This window comes from Leptonotus elevatus, chromosome 2 (genome assembly GCF_054856555.1).
Source record: "Leptonotus elevatus isolate MCC_2025b chromosome 2, RoL_Lele_1.0, whole genome shotgun sequence".
Classification (NCBI taxonomy): domain Eukaryota; kingdom Metazoa; phylum Chordata; class Actinopteri; order Syngnathiformes; family Syngnathidae; genus Leptonotus; species Leptonotus elevatus.
This window is the reverse complement of record NC_141240.1, coordinates 5,650,269-5,670,830: the sequence shown is the minus strand read 5'-3', so window position 1 is coordinate 5,670,830 and position 20,562 is coordinate 5,650,269. Positions and strand designations below refer to the sequence as shown.

The window sequence follows — 20,562 nt, the reverse complement described above, 5'->3', positions numbered from 1 at the left end:
TTTAAAAGTAATCCTCCCAATCCTGATGAAGACACACTAGAAATGAATATATAAATAAATACAATGTAAATAGCGGGGGGCCCGAACCGACTCACATATAACGAAAATCCATGTACAGTTGACACGCATTGAAGTGCATGTAGATAGAGCGTGATTGATTGAAAGGCTACAAACTTACATATAATGGATAGATAGGTAGTTTATTCATCCAATGAGGTACAGTAGATTTTCTAAAGTAGACACACACACACACACACAATAATGATGACAATGCATTTCGTCACCCGTGTTATCCCAGTCACAAGTTTAGCTCTTTTTCTTATTGATATGGTTTTTAAATAGTAAATCAATTGGTGATTTGTACGGAAGGTGGAACTCACGTTAGGTAGTAGTAGTAGACGCCACTGGACACCTCAAACCTTTCTTTGTAAAATTCCAAACAGTGAATACTGGTAACCACTTCACCTCATTTGCTCCGTGAGGCTTTTAAATTGGCCCTGTTTGGTGGACATCACAGCCAGTTACTCTGCCTCCCCTTGACAGTTGACCTGTTTCCTCACAAGGAACGTGCAAGTGAGGTCAGGCAGCCCATTGAGCTACACGACAGTGTTGTGACCATTTTTGTTGCGCTGAGGGCACACACACACACACACACACACACACACACACACACACACATATATATATATATATATATATATATATATATATATATATATATATATATATATAGTTGAGCTGTCAAACTATTAAAATTTTTAATCAGATTAATAACATCTTAGATTTCTGATTAATCACGATTAATCGCCTAATAAAAAAGCTTTTTTATCAACATTTTGACATTTAATGTTATGAGGACGTCTTCAACACTGCAAATGCTCATCCTCCTCTTTTTCTAATCAGTTAATTACTTGCATAATTTAAAATGGAAAAAAAAAGGACCCCGGTATTTTGACATGAACAAATATTCTAAATGTGATACGCAAACATTCATTAAATGCTTTACTTTAATGCATGAAATTATGTTTATTGTTTGTTTATTGCTCAAACACAACCTATGCTACCTTAAACGTAGCCATCAGCTGTCACGCTAAAGGATAATCTATGGTGAAAATTAATAGTGCGTTTAATCTGCGTTAATTCATGATTAATGCGATGATTTTTTGTGATTAATTAATCAATTAATGCTTAAACAGCACTAATATATATTTATATATATATAGGTAATGCCAGTATATGTATTCCACTACTCCCCCAGCGTGTGTATATGCACGGTGAGACCATGGCTCTTGGTCTGGAGGTAGGAAAGCTGAAAAGCAGAGTTATATCTCCCATATTCTGCTCTCTAACCTTCCATCTTTTTCTGTTACCGCCCTTCATCAAGCACCGTAAGGCCTGTTCACACGTGAAATTAAATGCAATTTACAATGCAATTTCCAGTCAATTCAGAAGAAACTAAACGGGGAACCTTTGTTTAGCACAAAACCTTTGTGTGGCTCAAGTCTAATATTGTCTAGGTTTGAACAGACATTGTCTTGCTGTGGAATAGGAATTGCACAGGTGCTGTACGTATGTCAGACATCCGTGTTTTGCATGCTTCCAGGTTCTCCGGTTTCCTCCCACATTCCAAAATATACATATTGGTTATTTGAAGATTTTAAAATGTGTGTGAGAATTCTTGTTTATTGATGTGCCCTGTGATTGGCTGGTCACCAGTCCAGGGAGGACAGCGCCTCTCTCCTGAATTTAGCCGGCATCGGCTCCAGTTATTTGCAACACCAATGAGAACATTTCATATCAAACTTGGATTGATGAATGTTCGGTTCATGACTTTCACTTTTCAAAATATATTGTACTTATTTTCTTGTAACATATCTCAATTAGTTGCCAGAAAAAGCTCGTAAATATACTCACCCACTTTATTTTGTTATCAGAATGAATAGAGAGTCACTTGTGTGTGTGTGTAGATATATATATATATATATATATATATATATATATATATATATATATATATATATATATATATATATATAAAATAAGATGAGGATTGTTTTACAAGATACTTTACTTCAAAACACTTTTTAATAAGATGATTAGACAGACATCAGTAAATTCTGATGATTTCCTTTTGCAGGTGCAGAGGGTCTAGGCTTCACAGTAGTGACTCGGGACTCGTCTTCTAGTGGGCCTGGACCAATTCTGGTGAAGAATATACTGCAACGCGGTGCAGCAATCAAAGATGGTCGCCTGCAGCCTGGTGACCGCATCCTTGAGGTACGACAGCAGCTGTATACAGAAATAAGAAGGCCGTTCGTACGTCATCATAAGTTTAAACTGTGGACTGCAGCTCATGAAAATAATGTTGTGGCTAACTGAGTGACTACAGTTAGATGATGCAAATGTTAATATGACAATGCTTCTCTCAATGTGGCGAATGTTATACCCGTGAGGCTTTATCAGCTATGTTGGTGATGTGCGTAGGTGAACGGAATGGACATGACAGGCCGGAGCCAAGAGGAACTTGTGGCCATGCTGCGCAGTACCAAACAGGGAGAAAGTGTTTGGGTGGTAGTTGCCCGACAGGAGGACATCTTCCTGCCACGGGAACTGGTAAGAAAGTGCATCAACCCTTATTTGCTCTTTTCATCTGCATCACTCCCCTGATGCTCGTTGCTCTTGTTCTCTTTTTACTGTGTCCTCCCATCCCACACTGTCTCTTTTACCAGCTAAAGACACGGACTCTTTTTTTTAACCATTTCCTGCACATTGTCACTTTTCCCCTCTCAAAGGATCAAACACCTTTATGTTGATGCCCCTTTGCATATAAACATACTACATTGATGGACATACAAACATATGCACAACACGCTCAGCTTTCCTGTCCCACTACGGTTTGTTGACACAGTCTCACCAGAGGAAGTCGCACGCAAGCCACAGTGGTCCCACAGGATGTGTGTGAGCACAGACACGCATGTTGGCACACGACGGGTGATGACTGACTTTACCTGTTTAGGCTAAAAGCAGGGGTCTCCAACCTTTTTTCCACCGCAAGCTACTTTTAGAAAAGCAAAACAGTAGTGAGCTACTCATGTTTCACATTTATTTTATAGCCACATTTTTGTTGTTTTACTGTCATTACTTCAAACACAACAAATCAACAGTGATCATAAAATGCATATGTTGGCATATATAAAAATTATATATACCAAAAATAATGCTGAATATGCATGCGCAGCATTTCAAAACCATTGCCTATTAAGTTCCTGGTTTGCTGCTTCCTCGAGCCAGGAGGCAAGCTACTATCAGTGGTATATGCAAACTTCGCAGAGCGAACGCGCGCTCCTGATTGGTGGGCTGGTTTCACGCTCATTCCTGGTTGGCTGCTTCCTCGACCCACAGAGGCAAGCTACTAGTGGTGCAACGGATCACAAAAGTCATGGTTCGGATGGAATTACGGATTTGAGTCATGGATCGGATCGTTTTTTGGATCAGGAAAAAAAAAAGATAAATAGTACTTTGTCTTAATTTATTTTGTAAAATGCCTTTGACCATTAAAAACAATTACTGAAAGTGTAGTCATTTAGGATTTCAGAACACAACTTTAAGTGCAATATGTGATGAAAACATTATTATTTTATACATGGTTCATGTGTAAAATAACAAGGTATTAATGGCTTAAAGTTTTAAAAGTTAGTTTTTTTAAATGGGCAAAATAGTTTTTTTTAAATAAATGAAGACAATGTTCTATTTATCTTTTTTTTTTTTTAATAATGAAAATTCCACAATGTGCAGTTTAAGACACATTCCCTTCCTTTAAACGTTGGGAGTCAATTACAAAGTAGCCTTGGCCCAGAATATTCAAAATGAAGTTAAGAAAACAAGTAAGGTACCAGCTGTCTCTTGTTAATGCTAACAGCTAGCCACTAATGTCGGTGATTTGCACCGTACCATACAATGATGGCGTAATTAACTAGCCGTTTCTTAGCGTCCTAAATTAGTGATTGAATATGAGTTCGGGATAGCGTTGTGTTGATGTTGGTCACAACTATGTAATGTCAATAAAACTTATACGATAAAGAAATCCGAAACATCGAAAAAGGAAGTCAAGTCAGCCATCATGGCACGATGCGGGCCAACTTCAAAGTAAAAATATACTAAGGCTATTTGCATTGCTGTCAATGTATTATTTGGAACGCTTTATTTTGAAGTTACCCTTAGGGTAGGCTGCATGTTACATTGAGTATGCTTCCAGACCGTGTCGTTCAGCAACGGAAACTTTCAGATTCAAAATCTGTCTGCGAGCTACTCAAACTAAGCCGTGAGCAACCGGTTGCCTGGACTAAAGGGTTCAGAGTTCACCATTTTGAATTAGGCCTCGTTGCGGATGATAATTATAAGCACACTAAAATACTGGTTCTGTATCTGTTGTTCTTTGTCCACTGTGGTCCTCACGTTTTTCTAAACACCTAAGTACTTTAATGTAGTCCATATAATGCATCCACAGTGAACTACATATCACAATTCTTAAAAAGCATTAATGGTCATTAATGGTCCAGCACTCTTAGTATAACAAGTGCACTTTGCCTCTATAATCTTTATCTAACAGTTGCTTGTTTTTGTTCATTAGAGAAAGAGAGAGACTTAAAGGATGGTGGAGGCACACCTGTCTCTATCAATGCTGTAAAATTTGCTAGGGCCTTGAGAGCTCGCGCGCCCTTATCTGCAACATGGTCCTCTACCTCAAAGATGTTTTCATGTCCCCTGAGCTTGCGCGTGCGCACACACTTTCACAATCTATTTCCCGCTCGCTTAAGTAACAGCAGCCTTTAAATCCGTCACTGCAAAAAAGGACACTTGCTGATTCAGCAGTTAAGGATCAGGTCATCTGGCTAAAAGGGTTCCATTGCTCAGTTCATCACACCGACGCCAAACTACCTTGTGATTTATATTCTTTGCTCCAGCTTTCATACAGTTGCGTTTATCTCCTGTGTACAAGTAGGCTTGTCGCAGAGAGCGAGCTTAGCTGCTGATTGATTAGTTTTAATAGTGACTATTGATGTTTCCTGAGTAGCATGCGGCACGGCGAAACGGCACCTCAGTCACTTTCAGTCAGAGGAGCAACAATAAAGCTTTTGAATTTTCTTTATTCTGTCCATTTGTATTAGTACTTTGTTAGTTCTTCTCCTGTACATGTGAGCACTGTCCGCACAGTAAAACAAAAAGATAAGCTCGAATTGCACCTTAATTCCTGCTGGCATTTCTGCTAGAGATAAGATAGATGTTTTGTAGTGCCGTGAGTTGTTAATCGGACTGTTTGCGTGTATGCATGCGTGTCCCCCCCCCCCCCCCCCCCCCCCACAAAGGACAGGATGGAGAGGTCACTCTGCACATGGTTGAACCTAACCCTGCAAGCCCAGGTCAGTCTGCAGGAAAAGAGTTTGCTAGGCAGAAAATGACTTTGCGGCGCTGGTACTTTTCCATTTTGTCAACCTCACTCAAGCCCACCACTCCGCCGCCGCCCACCGCGAATATGACATTATTCTTTTCAATCACTCATTTTGCTTTCCCCGCTTCTCATTGTGTAGCAAAGGTGTAAAGCGCCATCCAATCAGACATTAAGGCGATTAATTGGGAGCTCCAGCACTACTGTGGCACACGGCGAGATCTCATCTTAATTGAATGTCGCTCTCATCACTAATCCTGCAGCTTTGAAGCTCCCTACCCCCACCCCCGTCCAGAAATCCTCCGTGACAAAAGCCTCTGTGTGTAAACGCTGTGTATCATTCACTCCACTCCACACCACCCACCCACCCATCCTTTTTGTCTGTCATTTGGGTGTTGAGGAGGGTGGTCTGTCTCCTGGCTGCAAACTTGTTAAAAAGCCGTTGCTGAGGGCCATTAGTAGAGGGAGCAGGGGTCGCACAACGGAGCCACGGGGTCTCAGCCACCCCAGGGACATGATGTGCCCTCAAGCATAGGGCATTAGGGGGAGATTGCATTGAGTGTACCACCACTGAGCCTCAGGTGCCATATCAGCAGTAAGCTTCAACAAATAAACAGTTTTTGTTTTTTATTGGCCTTTTTCCCCAAAGCCTTCCACATCCTCCTTTCTCCTATTGGGCCATTTTAGCTCAGTACTGCTGCTAGATTACAGAGGTATTCAAAACCTCGCAAGTCGCCACCTGAGTCGTCTTTCACATTTCACGCAAGAAGTTGTGAGACGGCTTTGTAGTTCATCAGGTTTTGACGCAGCCTTACATGCTTTGTTGATAAAAATAAGCCTGCACTGAAATTCTGGTATTAAGTTAGAGTAGAAATAGATGAGTGACTTTTTAAAGGCTGTTTTTTACATATCGTGGTGGAAATTATGCCCAAAAATCATGGCAGAAGTAATTACTTGCCATCAGCAGTTTTATTACATAATTTAGTGAAATATACAATCAACACACCTACATAAATGAGCGCTGTATGGACTTTTTTTTTTTTGTGCATTTGCATTAACAGTCCTAACCATGTCTGTCTGAGTTAAAGAAAAAGGGTCCATTCCTTGGTTGACATGTTTTTTTGTTTAGTGTGTGTGTGTGTGTGTGTGTGTGTGTGTGTTACCATATTTAATGGGGTATTCATTATGTCATACATGTATGTAGCTTTTACATATCAAATGTCTAACCAATATTTAGAAAAAAAGTGGTAGACATAATGTAATCCATTGACTGTTTAAGGTGTATTAATTTGATATTATGCTAATTATGTCACAGGGGTTGTTTGCTTGGTGGTTTAAAGAAGACTTCTAATGCGTTTTTTTCACAATTGAAAAATTAGGTGTCTTTCGAAATAAAATAGTTGTAGCATACTTTACACCCTGTTTTGAGGAGGCTTTCCTTCCACATGAAAATTAGCTAACATTAACACTACCTTTGGAGAGCGATGATGAGTGCGGCTTTTGTCACTATGACATCGGCTGGTACTAGAAGGATGAACACGGCTAGTGACTTTTACTTGCGGAAGTGGAGCATAGAAGGAGGAAAGAAAGCAAGTGAGCCTCTGTAAAGACAAAAGTAATAAAAACATTTTCATTGGTGGAGTCAACAGTCCATACCCTTCATGCAGGTATCAATTAGCGTATTGGTTTGTGCATGAAGTGGGCACATCATGGAATAGACAGATTTTATGTTTTGGTATCCAGTAGTTGGGTATCGTAATTTCTGGACTACAAGCTACTGCTTATTTCCCATTCTTAGAACCCTGCAGCTTTAAATGTGACAGGGTTAATTTATTGATTTTTACTAATGAGCTACATGCAACCATTACATTTATAAAATGAAAATCAATTTGGGCACGCAAAACAGTGTTTACAGCCACTTGACATCAGTTTGAATTCTGCATTCAAAGTGGCTCTCCGAGTTCAGTAGGAAATGTTTACCAAAAACTATTGCTAAAGTCTGCCAGTGGGTCTTGACAGATTGGAGCAGGGCCAGGTGTGCTTTGTGGTCTGGAAATTACAGTAGTAAGAGGCATGATTATACATAAACTAAATAAGCAATTGCCATTATGTAGCAGTTGTTGTTTCATGTAGTGTCGAGCTTTTATGTGCAATATGAAGGTTTGTGACTATAATTTCCTGTGAAAGTACTTCCTCTCTGCTCAATTTATTTTTATTTTTATTTTTTTATAGTTTCACCACTTCAGTGTTTAATATCATCAAACAAATATAAATATCACACAGATCGCCCAAGTAACAAAATATATATATTTTTAAATGGTGACTATTTAATGAGGAACAAAATCTATTCAAAGATCCCTGGCCCTGTGTGAACAAAACATACTTGTCACTCACATCTATGGAAATATTGTGGCCCATTTCTTCTTGCAGAATTGCTTCAGCAACATTGGAACGACCGTTTTAAGGTTATGCTACAGATTTTAAATTGCATTCAAGTCACGGCTTTAGCTAGGCTACTGAAAAGCCTTTAAAAAATATATAATTCTAATTGAAGTTGACTTATTGGTGTGTTTTGGATTCAAACTCACATTCATTTGGGTTCTACAAAAGGACAACTCCCTTTGTAGAACCCAAGTGAATGTGAGTTTGAGGTCACAAACAGATGGTTGCACGTTCTCGCTCAAGATTTTCTGGTAAAGAACAGAATTTATGGTTTTATCAATCACACCGATTCACCCCCAGACCATCTAACTACCACGACCATGTTTGGCTGTTGGTATGATGTAACACAACATTTCAGAAAAATAACATTTACGCCATATGTAACAAGATACACACCTTCCAAAAAGTTCAACTTTCATCTCATCAGTCCGTAGAATATTCTTTAAAAAGTATTGGTGATCATTCAGATGTTTTTATTGTTGTTGTTTTTGCAAAAGTAAGATGAGTGTTTGTTGTTTTTGAACTACTGACAATGATGTCATTTTTGCCCAGTCTGGTTCTGTATTGTTGAGCCATGAACACTGACCCTCACTGAGGTGAAGGACGCCTGAAGTTCTCTAGATGTTGTCCTGGGTTCTTTTGTGATTCGTCGCTGTACTTTAGGGATAATTTTTGTAGGCCTGCTGTTCATCACTGTTTTCTCCATCTGTGGTGAATGTCTCGCTTTGTGGTTCGCTGGAGTCCTAAAGCTTTAGGAATGGCTTTGCTACCCTTTACAGTCTGATAGATGTCGTTTACTTTATTTCTTACCAGTTCTTGGATTTCTTTGGATCGTGGCATTTTGTTGTAGCTTTTGAGATCTCTTGGCTAACTTGATTTTGTCAGACAGATTGTATTTACAGTTATTTCTGGACTATAAGCCGCTACTTTTTTCACTTGCATTCGACCCTGCGGCTATTACAAAGGTGCAGCTTATCCATCAGATCACAAGGGGGCGCACTATAAAGGAAGCGCAAGAGCGTCAGGCAGAGCTAAACAAACCAAGTGAATCCAAATACAGTAGGAGAAACAGAACGAGAGCGAGACAATTTGCGCCCTCATTATGGAAAAGAAAGTAGCGGGAACCCAGTGCGGTAACATTAAAACACCTGCGTCTTACAGTCGGGTGCAGCTTATATGTGTAACAAACTTGAGTATTCCCCAAATTTAACTAGCGCGTCTTATAGTCAGGTGCGCCTTATAGTCCAGAAATTGCTGTAAGTGATTTATCGATTAAACATACCTGGCTGTAATCAGGCTTGGGTATGGTCTTTGAAAATGAACTCCGCTTTCCAAAAAATGTAATTAGTCACAGATAATTCATGATATAAAAAGAGGGGTAAGTAATTTTTCACACAGGGGCCAAGGTTGCTTTGATGAGTACTTTTGTTCCCTTAATAAATAAAATAACCACATAAAACTGCATTTTATGACTACTTGTGTTATATTTGTCTTTGTTAAACATTTAAGTGGAGAACCTACGAAAAAAATACGAATTTTAGAAGAAGGCAAATACCTTCACATCAATATAAAATGATGTTATCTCTATCTATCTATCTATCTATCTATCTATCTATCTATCTATCTATCTATCTATCTATCTATCTATCTATCTATCTATCTATCTATCTATCTATCTATCTATCTATCTATCTATCTATCTATCTATCTATCTATCTATACATGTATCTATCTATAGATCTATAAGTCTACATCCATCCATCTATACATCTATCCCTTGATGGTCGTTTTTAAAGTGAAAAGATTTTATTCAGCTCATGTATGTACACTACATAACTACACTGTACATACTATATACAGTATATACTATATATACACACGTCAGGCTTGTGTGCGATGTGCTGCCTCTTGTCGCTGAGTGATGCAACCTAGTGCTTTTTGCTTGCACTCCGTTTTGCCACGCTCTAATGACAGACAGTTTCCTTCCCCTCTGCTCTTGATAATTCTTAACCTCATCTCACCGTTGGCTGCAGTTGCTGTCTCCACGGTCATTTTCTTAACATTGTATAGAAGCGTGTGAGTGGTTGGAAGAGAGGGAGAAAGTAGAGCCTGGGGACAAAGAGGGTGAGAGAAGGGAGGGATTGAGAGATTAAATGTAAAGAATCAGCATTGAGCGACAGAAGCGTGTATACCTCAGGGATAGCTTATCACTTTTAAATGCTCCTCTGTGCCTCCCCCACCCTTCCTCCTCCACTGTGCTCGAGGATGAAGTAAGAAAAGGTTATTATGTTTCCTTTAAAAATGGCTCGCTTTCCATCTGCGCCTTTCATTTCAAAACGGAATAACCTCTCTACACTACTGTATTATTTTTCACTCTGCACCTTCATTTCTCTTTCCAGTACAAAACACCTGCTCCCCCCCCCTTTTTTTTTTTAAAACCAAGCCACCTTAAACCTGTACTTCCTTTCAATCCCAATATTTTAGTTTTGAATAGAACCAGTGAAGTGTCAAGATATATAAGATCAGTTTGTGCGTTTGATTTGGAGCTCGAGCTTCAGCGATCATACAGAGCTTTAGTTATTAAAAGTGGGCAAAGAGGCTTTAATCTTTGTAAATGTCATTCATACTCTGGGGCATTTGCCGTCCATCTTTCTCTCTCTTTTAGAAAGGTGAAGATGCTGGAAGTCTGGTGTTGGAAGACGGCAGGGAGCAGCTCATGTATGAAATCCCACTGAACGAGACGGGTTCTGCCGGCCTTGGAGTCAGCTTGAAGGGCAACAAGTCTAGAGAGACTGGTGAGGACTTGGGCATTTTCATCAAGTCCATCATCCATGGAGGCGCTGCCTACAAGGTACAACATCTGTTTTTACTGACTTTCTAAAATCAAATTTTCAACAAGCAATTTTCTTATCAGGCTACTATACACATAAAGACAGTGGTGCAATTTTAGAAATAGGATTTCAAAGCGTCAACATTAACAATGTGTAACTCAGGAGTGTAACTTATTGAGGTTCTGGGGCCACATACAGCTCAATTTGATGTTAAAAAAATAGCACAGATTAATTACAGACCCCAATTCCAATTAAATTGGGGCGTTGTATAAAACATACTGAAAAGACAGATTACAATTATTTGCAAAGTCTTTTCAACCTATATTCATTTTTTACAGATTATATTATTTTACTTGATTGTGTTTTGCAAATAGTCAGTGATTTTGACTTTAATGCCTGCAACACGTTCCAAAAAAAAGCTGGGACAGCGGCATGTTTACCACTGTCTTACATCTCCTTTCCTTTCACTCAATAAGCGATTGGGACAGAGGTGTTGTAGAGCTTTAATTATTTCCCATCGTTGCTTGACGTACCATTGAATTTGTCCAGCAGTCTCCTTTGTTGCACTCTTTTACTACAAAGTCTCACTGTTGTAACACTTGAACAATGTCCCTTAACATTGCCCCTGAAAAAGAAGTTGCTTGGATGGCAGCACGTTGCTCCAAAACCTGTATGTACTTTTTAACATTAATAGTGATAGATAGATGTATAGCTAACCTTTATTGTCATTTTACAAAGAGATGTACAATGAGGTACAAGTGGCTCCTTCCAGTGCAGCGCACATGCAAAGCAGAAATAAAAAACGATAGATTCCTAAAAATAAAGATCAAATATAAATATTAAAATATTTTGAAAACTAAAAAGAAGAAGATGGATTGCGCAGCGTTCCGGCTTATAAATGTCTATTGCATGGATTGTCTTTAAGGTATACTGGGTGGGGTCATTGGGGATTGGGCTGAGAGTTCAAAGCCATGATGGCTGTTCTTAAGTCTTTGTCCTGGCTGTGATGCACCTGAAGCACCTTCCTGAGGGCAACAGGTCAAACAGGTCTCGATCCTGGGTGGTAGATGTCCTTGATTTTTTTTTTGTGCCTTGCTGAGGCACCGGGCGATGTAAATGTCTGTCAGGCTGGGGAGAAGGCGGCCGATGTTTCTCTGAGCTGCCTTTACTACCCTCGGCAGCCTTTCCCTGTCTGCCATGGTGCAGTTCCCATACCACACTGTAATGCAGTATGTGAATAGACTCTCGATGGATGAGTGATAGAAGGTCAGCAGAAGGGTGGAGTTGAGGTTGTACTGTCTGAGGACTAGCCACTGTTGAGCCTTCTCGATGATCGCCGTCGTCTGTCCAGGAGATGTCAGAGGAGATGAGGACTCCAAGATATGGCATTCACTAATGTGCAAGTTACTTATACCATGGGTACACCATCATAGATGATATTTTTTGAGCAATCTGGATTGTCCTTTTTTTCTTTGGCCTGGAGGACACTATGTCCGTAATTTCCCAAAACAATTTTGAATGTGTACTCATCAGACCACAGCACGCTTTTACACTTTGTTTCAGTCCATCCAGAGAAGCCAGATGCGTATCTAGGTGTTGCTCATTTATGCATGGCTTCCGCTTTCCATGATGTAGTTTAACTTTCATTTACAGATATAGCAACAAACTGTGTTATCTGGCAATGCTTTTCTTAAGTGTTCCTGGGCCCACATGGCAATATCCTTTCCACAATGATACCTTTAGGCTTTAAAGGTGCCTTGTGCCATGTGCAGTTCAAAAAGGTACTTCTAAAGCTAAAGCAGTAACATGCTTGGGAGGCGGGTGGATCGGAGCGTGGGAATATCATTTCCCTCGGCTCCGGTTCACCTGCTCCTAATTTTAATGCACCCCACACACACACACTTGTATATACACTGGGTGGGGTCACATTCACGGTTTAGGGGTAGAGTTCGCCAGTCGGCGAGCTGGCGGACTCAGTAACAGGGGTTAACTTTCACAAAGAACGCTGGGGTGACGACCGGGGCCTTCCCCCGCTGGGCCTGGGGTTCGGGGGTGTCGGCCGTCCTCTGGTGCCCCCATCTCCCCTTCTGCCCCCGGTGTTCCGTCCCTCCACGCGGCGGGGGGTGGGGTGGGCGCGGCTGCCCTCTCCGCTCCGCTGTCCGGCCCCTCGCCGGTGCCTGGGTGCGGGTGGTCCCCGGGGGCTGGGGGTCAGGGGTTGGGGGGCTGCCGGTTGGTCGGGGTGGGGTCGGGGGGGGGGGGGCTTTGTTGGGGGGGGGGGGGTTGGGGGTGTCTGGGGGATTGGGGACTTGGGGGCGGCTGGGGCTGGGTTGGGGTGGATGGCGGGGGTGGATGGGGGGCGGGGGTCATGGGGGGTTGGGGGCCGGTGGGGTGCCTGGCGGGCCTGCAGTGCCCCGTCCTGCTGCGTTGGGTCGGGGGCGCGGGCCGTGTTGGGGTGGGGGGCGCTCCGGCTCCTGGGTTTGCTCTCCGGCCGGTGGCCCTGGCGATTTTCATGCATGCCAGATCCACCACACCAGCATCTACCGAAACTCAGACACAATCTGCAATCTGCACACACGCACGCACGCACATACACATACTCACCCACATACAAAAAAATATATATATATATATATATATATATGTATATATATATATATATATATATATATATATATATATATATATATATATATATATACATATATAAAAAATAAAAAAAAAGAGCAATGATGATGACATTTCCGAATGAACAATACTGAGCTCTTAAAAAAAATAATAATAATAAATAAAAAAATAGGTGTTGCTCATTTATGCATGGCTTCCGCTTTCCATGATGTAGTTTAACTTTCATTTACAGATATAGCAACAAACTGTGTTATCTGGCAATGCTTTTCTTAAGTGTTCCTGGGCCCACATGGCAATATCCTTTCCACAATGATACCTTTAGGCTTTAAAGGTGCCTTGTGCAGTTCAAAAAGGTACTTCTAAAGCTTTTTCTACACCCAATGCCCAGATGAGAACAAAGAGCCCTGACTTTTTTACTCTGACAGCGCCTATTAGCTTATAAATAGCTTTGAATTTAAATACGATTCAAGAAATATCATGCGATGGACTTTTGATAATTTTTCTTGCCATTGTTCTTTGTCTGCCTTTTGCCATATATTCTTGTGTGCTCATGTGTTTTCGTGTTCTTCCTGTTATCTGCTCCTTTCTCTCCTCTGTCGGCTCTTTGTCTTTCTTCCTGTCTTTCACTGACGCCACAGCTCCTCCCTATGCAGGCATCTCGTGCAGACCCTTGACCCCCATTGACCTCATCTCATCAACTCTGCAGCCATCTTATCTTGATCACTCAGCACTCACTTGTAGCTGTGAGTGTATCGCAAAGCTGAAAAAAACCCTGCACCCATTTCAGCACTTTAGAGATTCTTCCACTTGGCCTTAATTTCTCTTTTTCCCCTCGTTTTACATGTCAGCCCCTAGTGCCCCTCTTTGCTGCTCTCTGATCTGTAGCACACGATGAGGAAACACACAGAGAGAAGTGTGGTCTTGAAGATAAATGGCTGGTCTGGGATCAAGGATCCTAGACATGAGGTCCCTAAAGCAACTTCAGAAGTAGTTTTTCTGACAGCTGCCTGTACAGATTGCACTCACACAGAATGGGACAATAAGATACATGCAAAGCAGGTTTCTGGGACGAGATACCACACAAGAAGGAAGAAAGGCATGGGAAAAGGGAAGACAGTAGTTGGGGAGTAGTGAAATAAGTGGCGTCACATAGAGAAGACGGAAAATATTTTGAAGAAGAGCAAAGAGGGAGAAAATAATGAAACACTCATTGGGGTCACAATACACGAGGGCTTGCGTGTCTGAGCATGTCTCTTCCTCAGTATTGATGCATGCTAATGAAAAGCAGCACAGGCTCCTGATGAGACTTTACGGCGGCAGGCTGGGGCGGAGGAGGGAACGTCAGGTTCTGCTGAGAAATGTCATGCAAACCGTCATTCAGCAGCAGGCAGAGAGGGAAGGAGATAAAAAAAAAAGATTCATTGCGAGGACTAACCTATTTCCCAGAAACACATTTGAAAATAGTTTGTCGCTTTATTTCTGATTCACTTCTTTTTAAAGAGTACTCAAGAAAATTTAGGCTCGATTTTTTTGTACAATTCAAGTGACAAATATTCAATATGACGGTTTACATTCAGTGAGCCTGAAACAACCCACGAAATAACTCACAAGTATCTACGTTAAGAAGTAAACACACACACACACACGGCCTGGGCTGACTCTTTGATTTAAGTGGGGGTAACCTCCACATTACTCTACTGCCACCACCTTCAATGATTTTAATTATTCAATGACAACAATAATAGTAGCTAAGATTTATTTAGCGCCTTTCAAGGGAACGAAGCATGCTTGTATTCTTGCTAATAATCGGGCTCTTTTTTTTTTTTACCCTTTTTTTTCTGTATGTTATGTATGGTTTATGCGAAAATTGCCCAAAAAAACATGTAATTGTTGCAGGCAGGTTTTATTTATGTATGTGTGAGTGTGGTGCCCAATCCCTTCCCTCTCTTAACCTAAAAAACAAAACACCAAAAATCAGAACACATATTTGATTATACGCCATACTGTACTGTAGGTAAAGTAAGCTAAGAATAAAAAAGATTGAAAAGGCACAATAACTGACCAAGAGCTTTTATGTGTTCGGAGAGGCATAGCGCAGCCCATGTTATAAACCAATCAGCAGTTTGTGCTTGAACTTTTTTGGGGCACACTGAATAATGGCTCATTTGTACAACGCTCTGAGTTTTCGGATGGTCGGAGCGTATTTCCGAACAGACCCACATTTAGGGAACAGGGTTTTTGGGGTGAGTTCGAGCTCTCCTGTTGTTGGTCTCAGTTTGTGTAAAATAGTTTTCCCCCAAAAAATGTGACTTCTACTCAGGCGCGACTGAGTCTGAAAAACACAGTAGTTTAGATTTAGAGTGGGTGATGTAGCTATGTACGTCACCAATCAATTTGGGTAGATAATGCCAAGCTTTCATTGACGGGGTATATCCAATCTGTGCAATTACACTGCATTCACATTAGCACATTGTTGATACAGGTCAGATTTTATCCACATTTCAAAGAGGCCTTATTTTAATCTTAAAATATCCAATTCCTGTTTACTTTTTGTCTTTACGCTGCAATGAAGCGTATCTCAACTGTGCTACTACAGAGCAAAACATTTTTAATTGTCTCTCTTGAACCATGTAGTGTGTATCCCTAACAGTGTGTTGAAAATATAATTGTTCAAGTATTTTTTGTTCATGTGGCATTCTATGAGTGTGTGGCATCATAGCAGTCTACCTTTGACATCAGATGGTGCCTGTTTAATGAAGCGCGGTCAAAGGTCAGCACTGGCTGTAATGGACCATTCATAACGTCACGCTCTTAATTGTATGTTCTCATCTTTATTGTCCTTTTATTCACAGACAAGGCCTCAGTCATCTCATACCTCACTTTCTCTTCCTCGCTTTCGCCAAGGCTCTGCATTGGCTCTTCACAAGTGGCTGCTTTGTAAAACACTTAAACATGATCTAGTGCCCACGGAGGCTATTCTATTAGCCGATCTATATATTTATCATGGCGCTCTGGCTCTCACGAGATTACTAACGCCACAATTATCTTGCCTTCAACTTTTACAAAGCCTTTCTATTTTATTTTCTATTCTGCGCCTTGTGTGTTTTTCATTTGATGTGTTATTATCGTCAGCTGGGTGGCTTTCCTGTTAACATCACCACCAACTTCTCCCCATAGGACGGCCGGCTGAGAGTAAATGACCAGCTGATTGCAGTCAATGGCGAAGCACTGCTTGGACGGTCCAACCATGCTGCTATGGAGACCCTGAGGCGCTCCATGTCGTCAGACGGCAACACCAGGGGCACCATCCAGCTTGTGGTACTACGAGCGTCCAGAGTGGAGGTAACGCGCCATTGTGTTGATGATTGCATGTTATTAGCATACTAATGCTATTAGCCCGCTAATGCCAAGGTTATTTTAGTTAGCTAAAACTAACGAAATACCTAAAATAAAAAAATAAATTTTTTTGTTAACAAAATAAAATAAAAACAAAAATGTATTTTAAAAAACTGTAACTAACTGAAACTACATCTTACATTTACAAAACTACCTAAAACTAACTAATTATGGTGAAAATGTCTTTAGTTTTTGTCTTTGCAGTAAATTGGCCACCACCCAAGAAGTTTTCAAGAAAATGTATTAAAAATATATTTAAAAAATAAATAAAAAACATGTTGCCACAGGATATACCTCATGTAATGTTAGTTCGCCGTCACTCACTTGTGGATCGTGAGGCTAGAGGTTAACGTAGTAACAGGACTGAAACCCACCTCCTGTCCAACCCGCCTCCCGTCCCCACCGCCTGAGTCCACCCACCCAAGTAGATTTAAAATCTGTGGGAAAAACTGCAATGCCGCACATTCACCCATTCACATCATCACATTTTAAGATGCATTAAGTACTGGTGCACCACTGCCAACTACGACAAAAATCCGAAGGACAAAAGGTGTTAACTACAGCAGTCAGATGGGGGGGATTTTATATATATAAATATATATATATATATATATACACGTATATGTCTATGTGTATATATATATATATATATACATACATGTATATATACGTGTATATGTATGTATATATACGTGTATATGTACGTATATATACGTGTATATATACGTGTATATGTATGTATATATACGTGTATATGTATATATATATATATATATATATATATACGTGTATATGTATGTATACATACGTGTATATGTATGTATATATACGTGTATATGTATGTATATATACGTGTATATGTATGTATATATACGTGTATATGTATGTATATATACGTGTATATGTATGTATATATACGTGTATATGTATGTATATATACGTGTATATGTATGTATATATACGTGTATATGTATGTATATATACGTGTATATGTATGTATATATACGTGTATATGTATATGTATGTATACGTGTATATGTATATGTATGTATACGTGTATATGTATGTATACGTGTATATGTATATGTATATATACGTGTATATGTATATATACGTATATACGTATATACACGTATATACACGTGTATATGTATATATATATATATACGTGTATATATATACATATACACGTGTATATACGTATATACACGTGTATATGTATATATATATACGTGTATATGTATATATATATACGTGTATATGTGTAAATATATATATACGTGTATATGTATATATATATATATACGTGTATATGTATATATATATATATACGTGTATATGTATATATATATACATACGTGTATATGTATACATATATATATATATATATACATATATATATATATATATATATATATACGTGTATATGTGTATATGTATATATATATATATATACGTGTACATGTATATGTATATATATATATACGTGTATATGTATATATATGTATATATATATATATACATGTGTATATATATATATATATATATATATATATATACGTGTATATGTGTATATATATATATATATATATATATATATACGTGTATATGTATATATATATACGTGTATATGTATATATATATACGTGTATATGTGTATATATATATACGTGTATATGTGTGTATATATATATATATATACGTGTATATGTGTATATATACGTGTATATGTGTATATGTGTATATATACACATATACGTGTATATGTGTATATATATGTGTATATATACGTGTATGTGTATATATATATACGTGTATATGTATATGTATATATACGTGTATATATATATATACGTGCAGAATACAAGCATGTAAAAACTGAATATGAAGTCAATATGGAACATCCAGTCAACTTTTATTCGCTTGCATAATGGCGGCGTTCGTGAGGCATCGCCAACGTGTACTTGCTTTGTCAATGACAGTGTGTGTGCGCAATGCAGTGAGGGTTTTCTAATTGTATTCGGCACCATTACTTATCTCTTCTTTAGCAATAGTCATACTTGTGGAGTCGCAAAGTCACGTAATCCTCCATATGGTCCCTGGTGGAGCAGAAGTGCTTTTGACGGCGAGCGTTTTTCGGCACACGTTACGAAATAATTTGGTCTTGTCAACCCCAAATAATTTCCAGGCTCGGGACGTGGGTTTAAGTCTTGCTAAGTTGCTATTAAATTAGTCACTAAGACGAGACTTTGATTCCATTTTCTCACTTGTAAACACTTCCGTCCAGTGTTCCTCTCAGCTGTCGCCTCCGAATCACATGACTGAATCCTGCCCACTCATTTGCAGAACAAAGACGTATCACTTCCTCCTCTGCCGTCTATGCGCGCTGATTTGCTGAATGAGAACTTTCATCACATCCCCCTACTTTACAACCAATCAATTGAGTAATTTTTCCTCCCCATTTAGAGATAGTATTAAAACTTGATATTGTCAAACTGGACATCGTGAAAGCAAAATTGGCGGTAATATCGATGACGATGATTACCACCCACCCTTAGTAAAACTACTACTAAAACTAAGCGTTTTTTAAATAACTAACAGAGCCACCATAAAAACATATTAAAACTAACTAAATGTAAGAAACAAAACTCAAAATAGAATACAAACTAACTAGAATGAAATTTCCAAAACTATGATAACCCTGGTCAATACAACAACAAAAATAGCTCTCGTGTTGTTGTTTTTCCTGATCATTGAATTGAGGCAGGAGAACAAGTGTTACTAATGTTCTTTATAGTATGAGCACCACCTGTGACATAACTCAGATTGTACCTACTAAGAAGCAGCCCTGGGAAAGTTAACAAACAAACCCCACTAAAAATTACAGTTAGATGATAATTTTCCTTGAAAAAGTGGTGCGAGGCCCTTTTTGTTGCAGCTGGAATTTATATTTATTTTCCCTCCACATTTACATACAAGTTCTGAAAGAATGTATATTTCTGCTTATTTTGTTCTTCTTCCTGTAGGGGCAGTCCAACGCCAAAAACACCGCCAACAATCAAGCCACTCCTCATCAGTCTTCTGACAATCAGGTACAAGCGGTCAGCATCAGCCAGACGCCTCTGCCTCAGCGCTCTTCCTCCCTCCTACCGACCCTGTGGAGGCGAGCGTCTGAGCCACTACCTCACAGCCACCGGCAGTATTGCTCACAGAGGCCAGGGGAGACACATGCCACCCACGGCTTGAACAATAGGGAGAGACGCAGTTGTTACACATTTGGTCTCGCGCATGCAAATGTTCAATACAGTGAGGAGGCCAGCGGCTTCTGGCCCGCCTACGAGTTTGTGTCTCATGACCTCACGCCGAGCAGCTTAACGAGAACTGCAGAAGTAAAGAAGGACTTGGAGTGCGGCACACACGCACAACCAGAGATCACACTCGATTACACACACAGTCACACTCTGGCCCTACCTCACGGCAGTTTGAAGAGGAGCGCGTACACAGAAGACATCAGGGCAATGGCGGGGCAGATGTATGGCGGCCCGCACACCCACAGCAGTGAAACAAGCACACACAGATACAGAGACACACACTCAAATTTCTATGCATACAACCACGCTCTCACTCGACACCATCACCTGTGGCTCTCTGGTGGACTCTGATACCTGTGTGTGCGTGTGTGCGTGCGCGCGTGCGCGTGTGTGTGTGTGTGTGTGTGTGTGCGTGCGTGCGTGCGTGCGTGCGTGCGTGCGTGCGTGCGTGCGTGCGTGCGTATGTGTGCGTGCGTGCGTGCATTGCCCATAAACAAGCTGGTAGACATAA

General features: G+C 40.0%; 1 protein-coding gene across 3 annotated transcripts in view; it reads left to right on the top strand.

Annotated features, from left to right (window-relative positions):
- pard3ba (par-3 family cell polarity regulator beta a) overlaps positions 1-20,562 on the top strand; it is a 146,780-nt gene that overhangs the window by 54,590 nt on the left and 71,628 nt on the right. For all 3 annotated transcript variants that reach the window (XM_086069033.1, XM_086069032.1, XM_086069035.1), the window contains 5 exons: positions 2,138-2,277; positions 2,485-2,613; positions 10,554-10,739; positions 16,522-16,686; positions 19,767-19,832. In XM_086069033.1, coding sequence (XP_085925159.1) covers positions 2,138-2,277; positions 2,485-2,613; positions 10,554-10,739; positions 16,522-16,686; positions 19,767-19,832 — 686 coding nt within the window. The remainder of the gene's footprint in view (positions 1-2,137; positions 2,278-2,484; positions 2,614-10,553; positions 10,740-16,521; positions 16,687-19,766; positions 19,833-20,562) is intronic.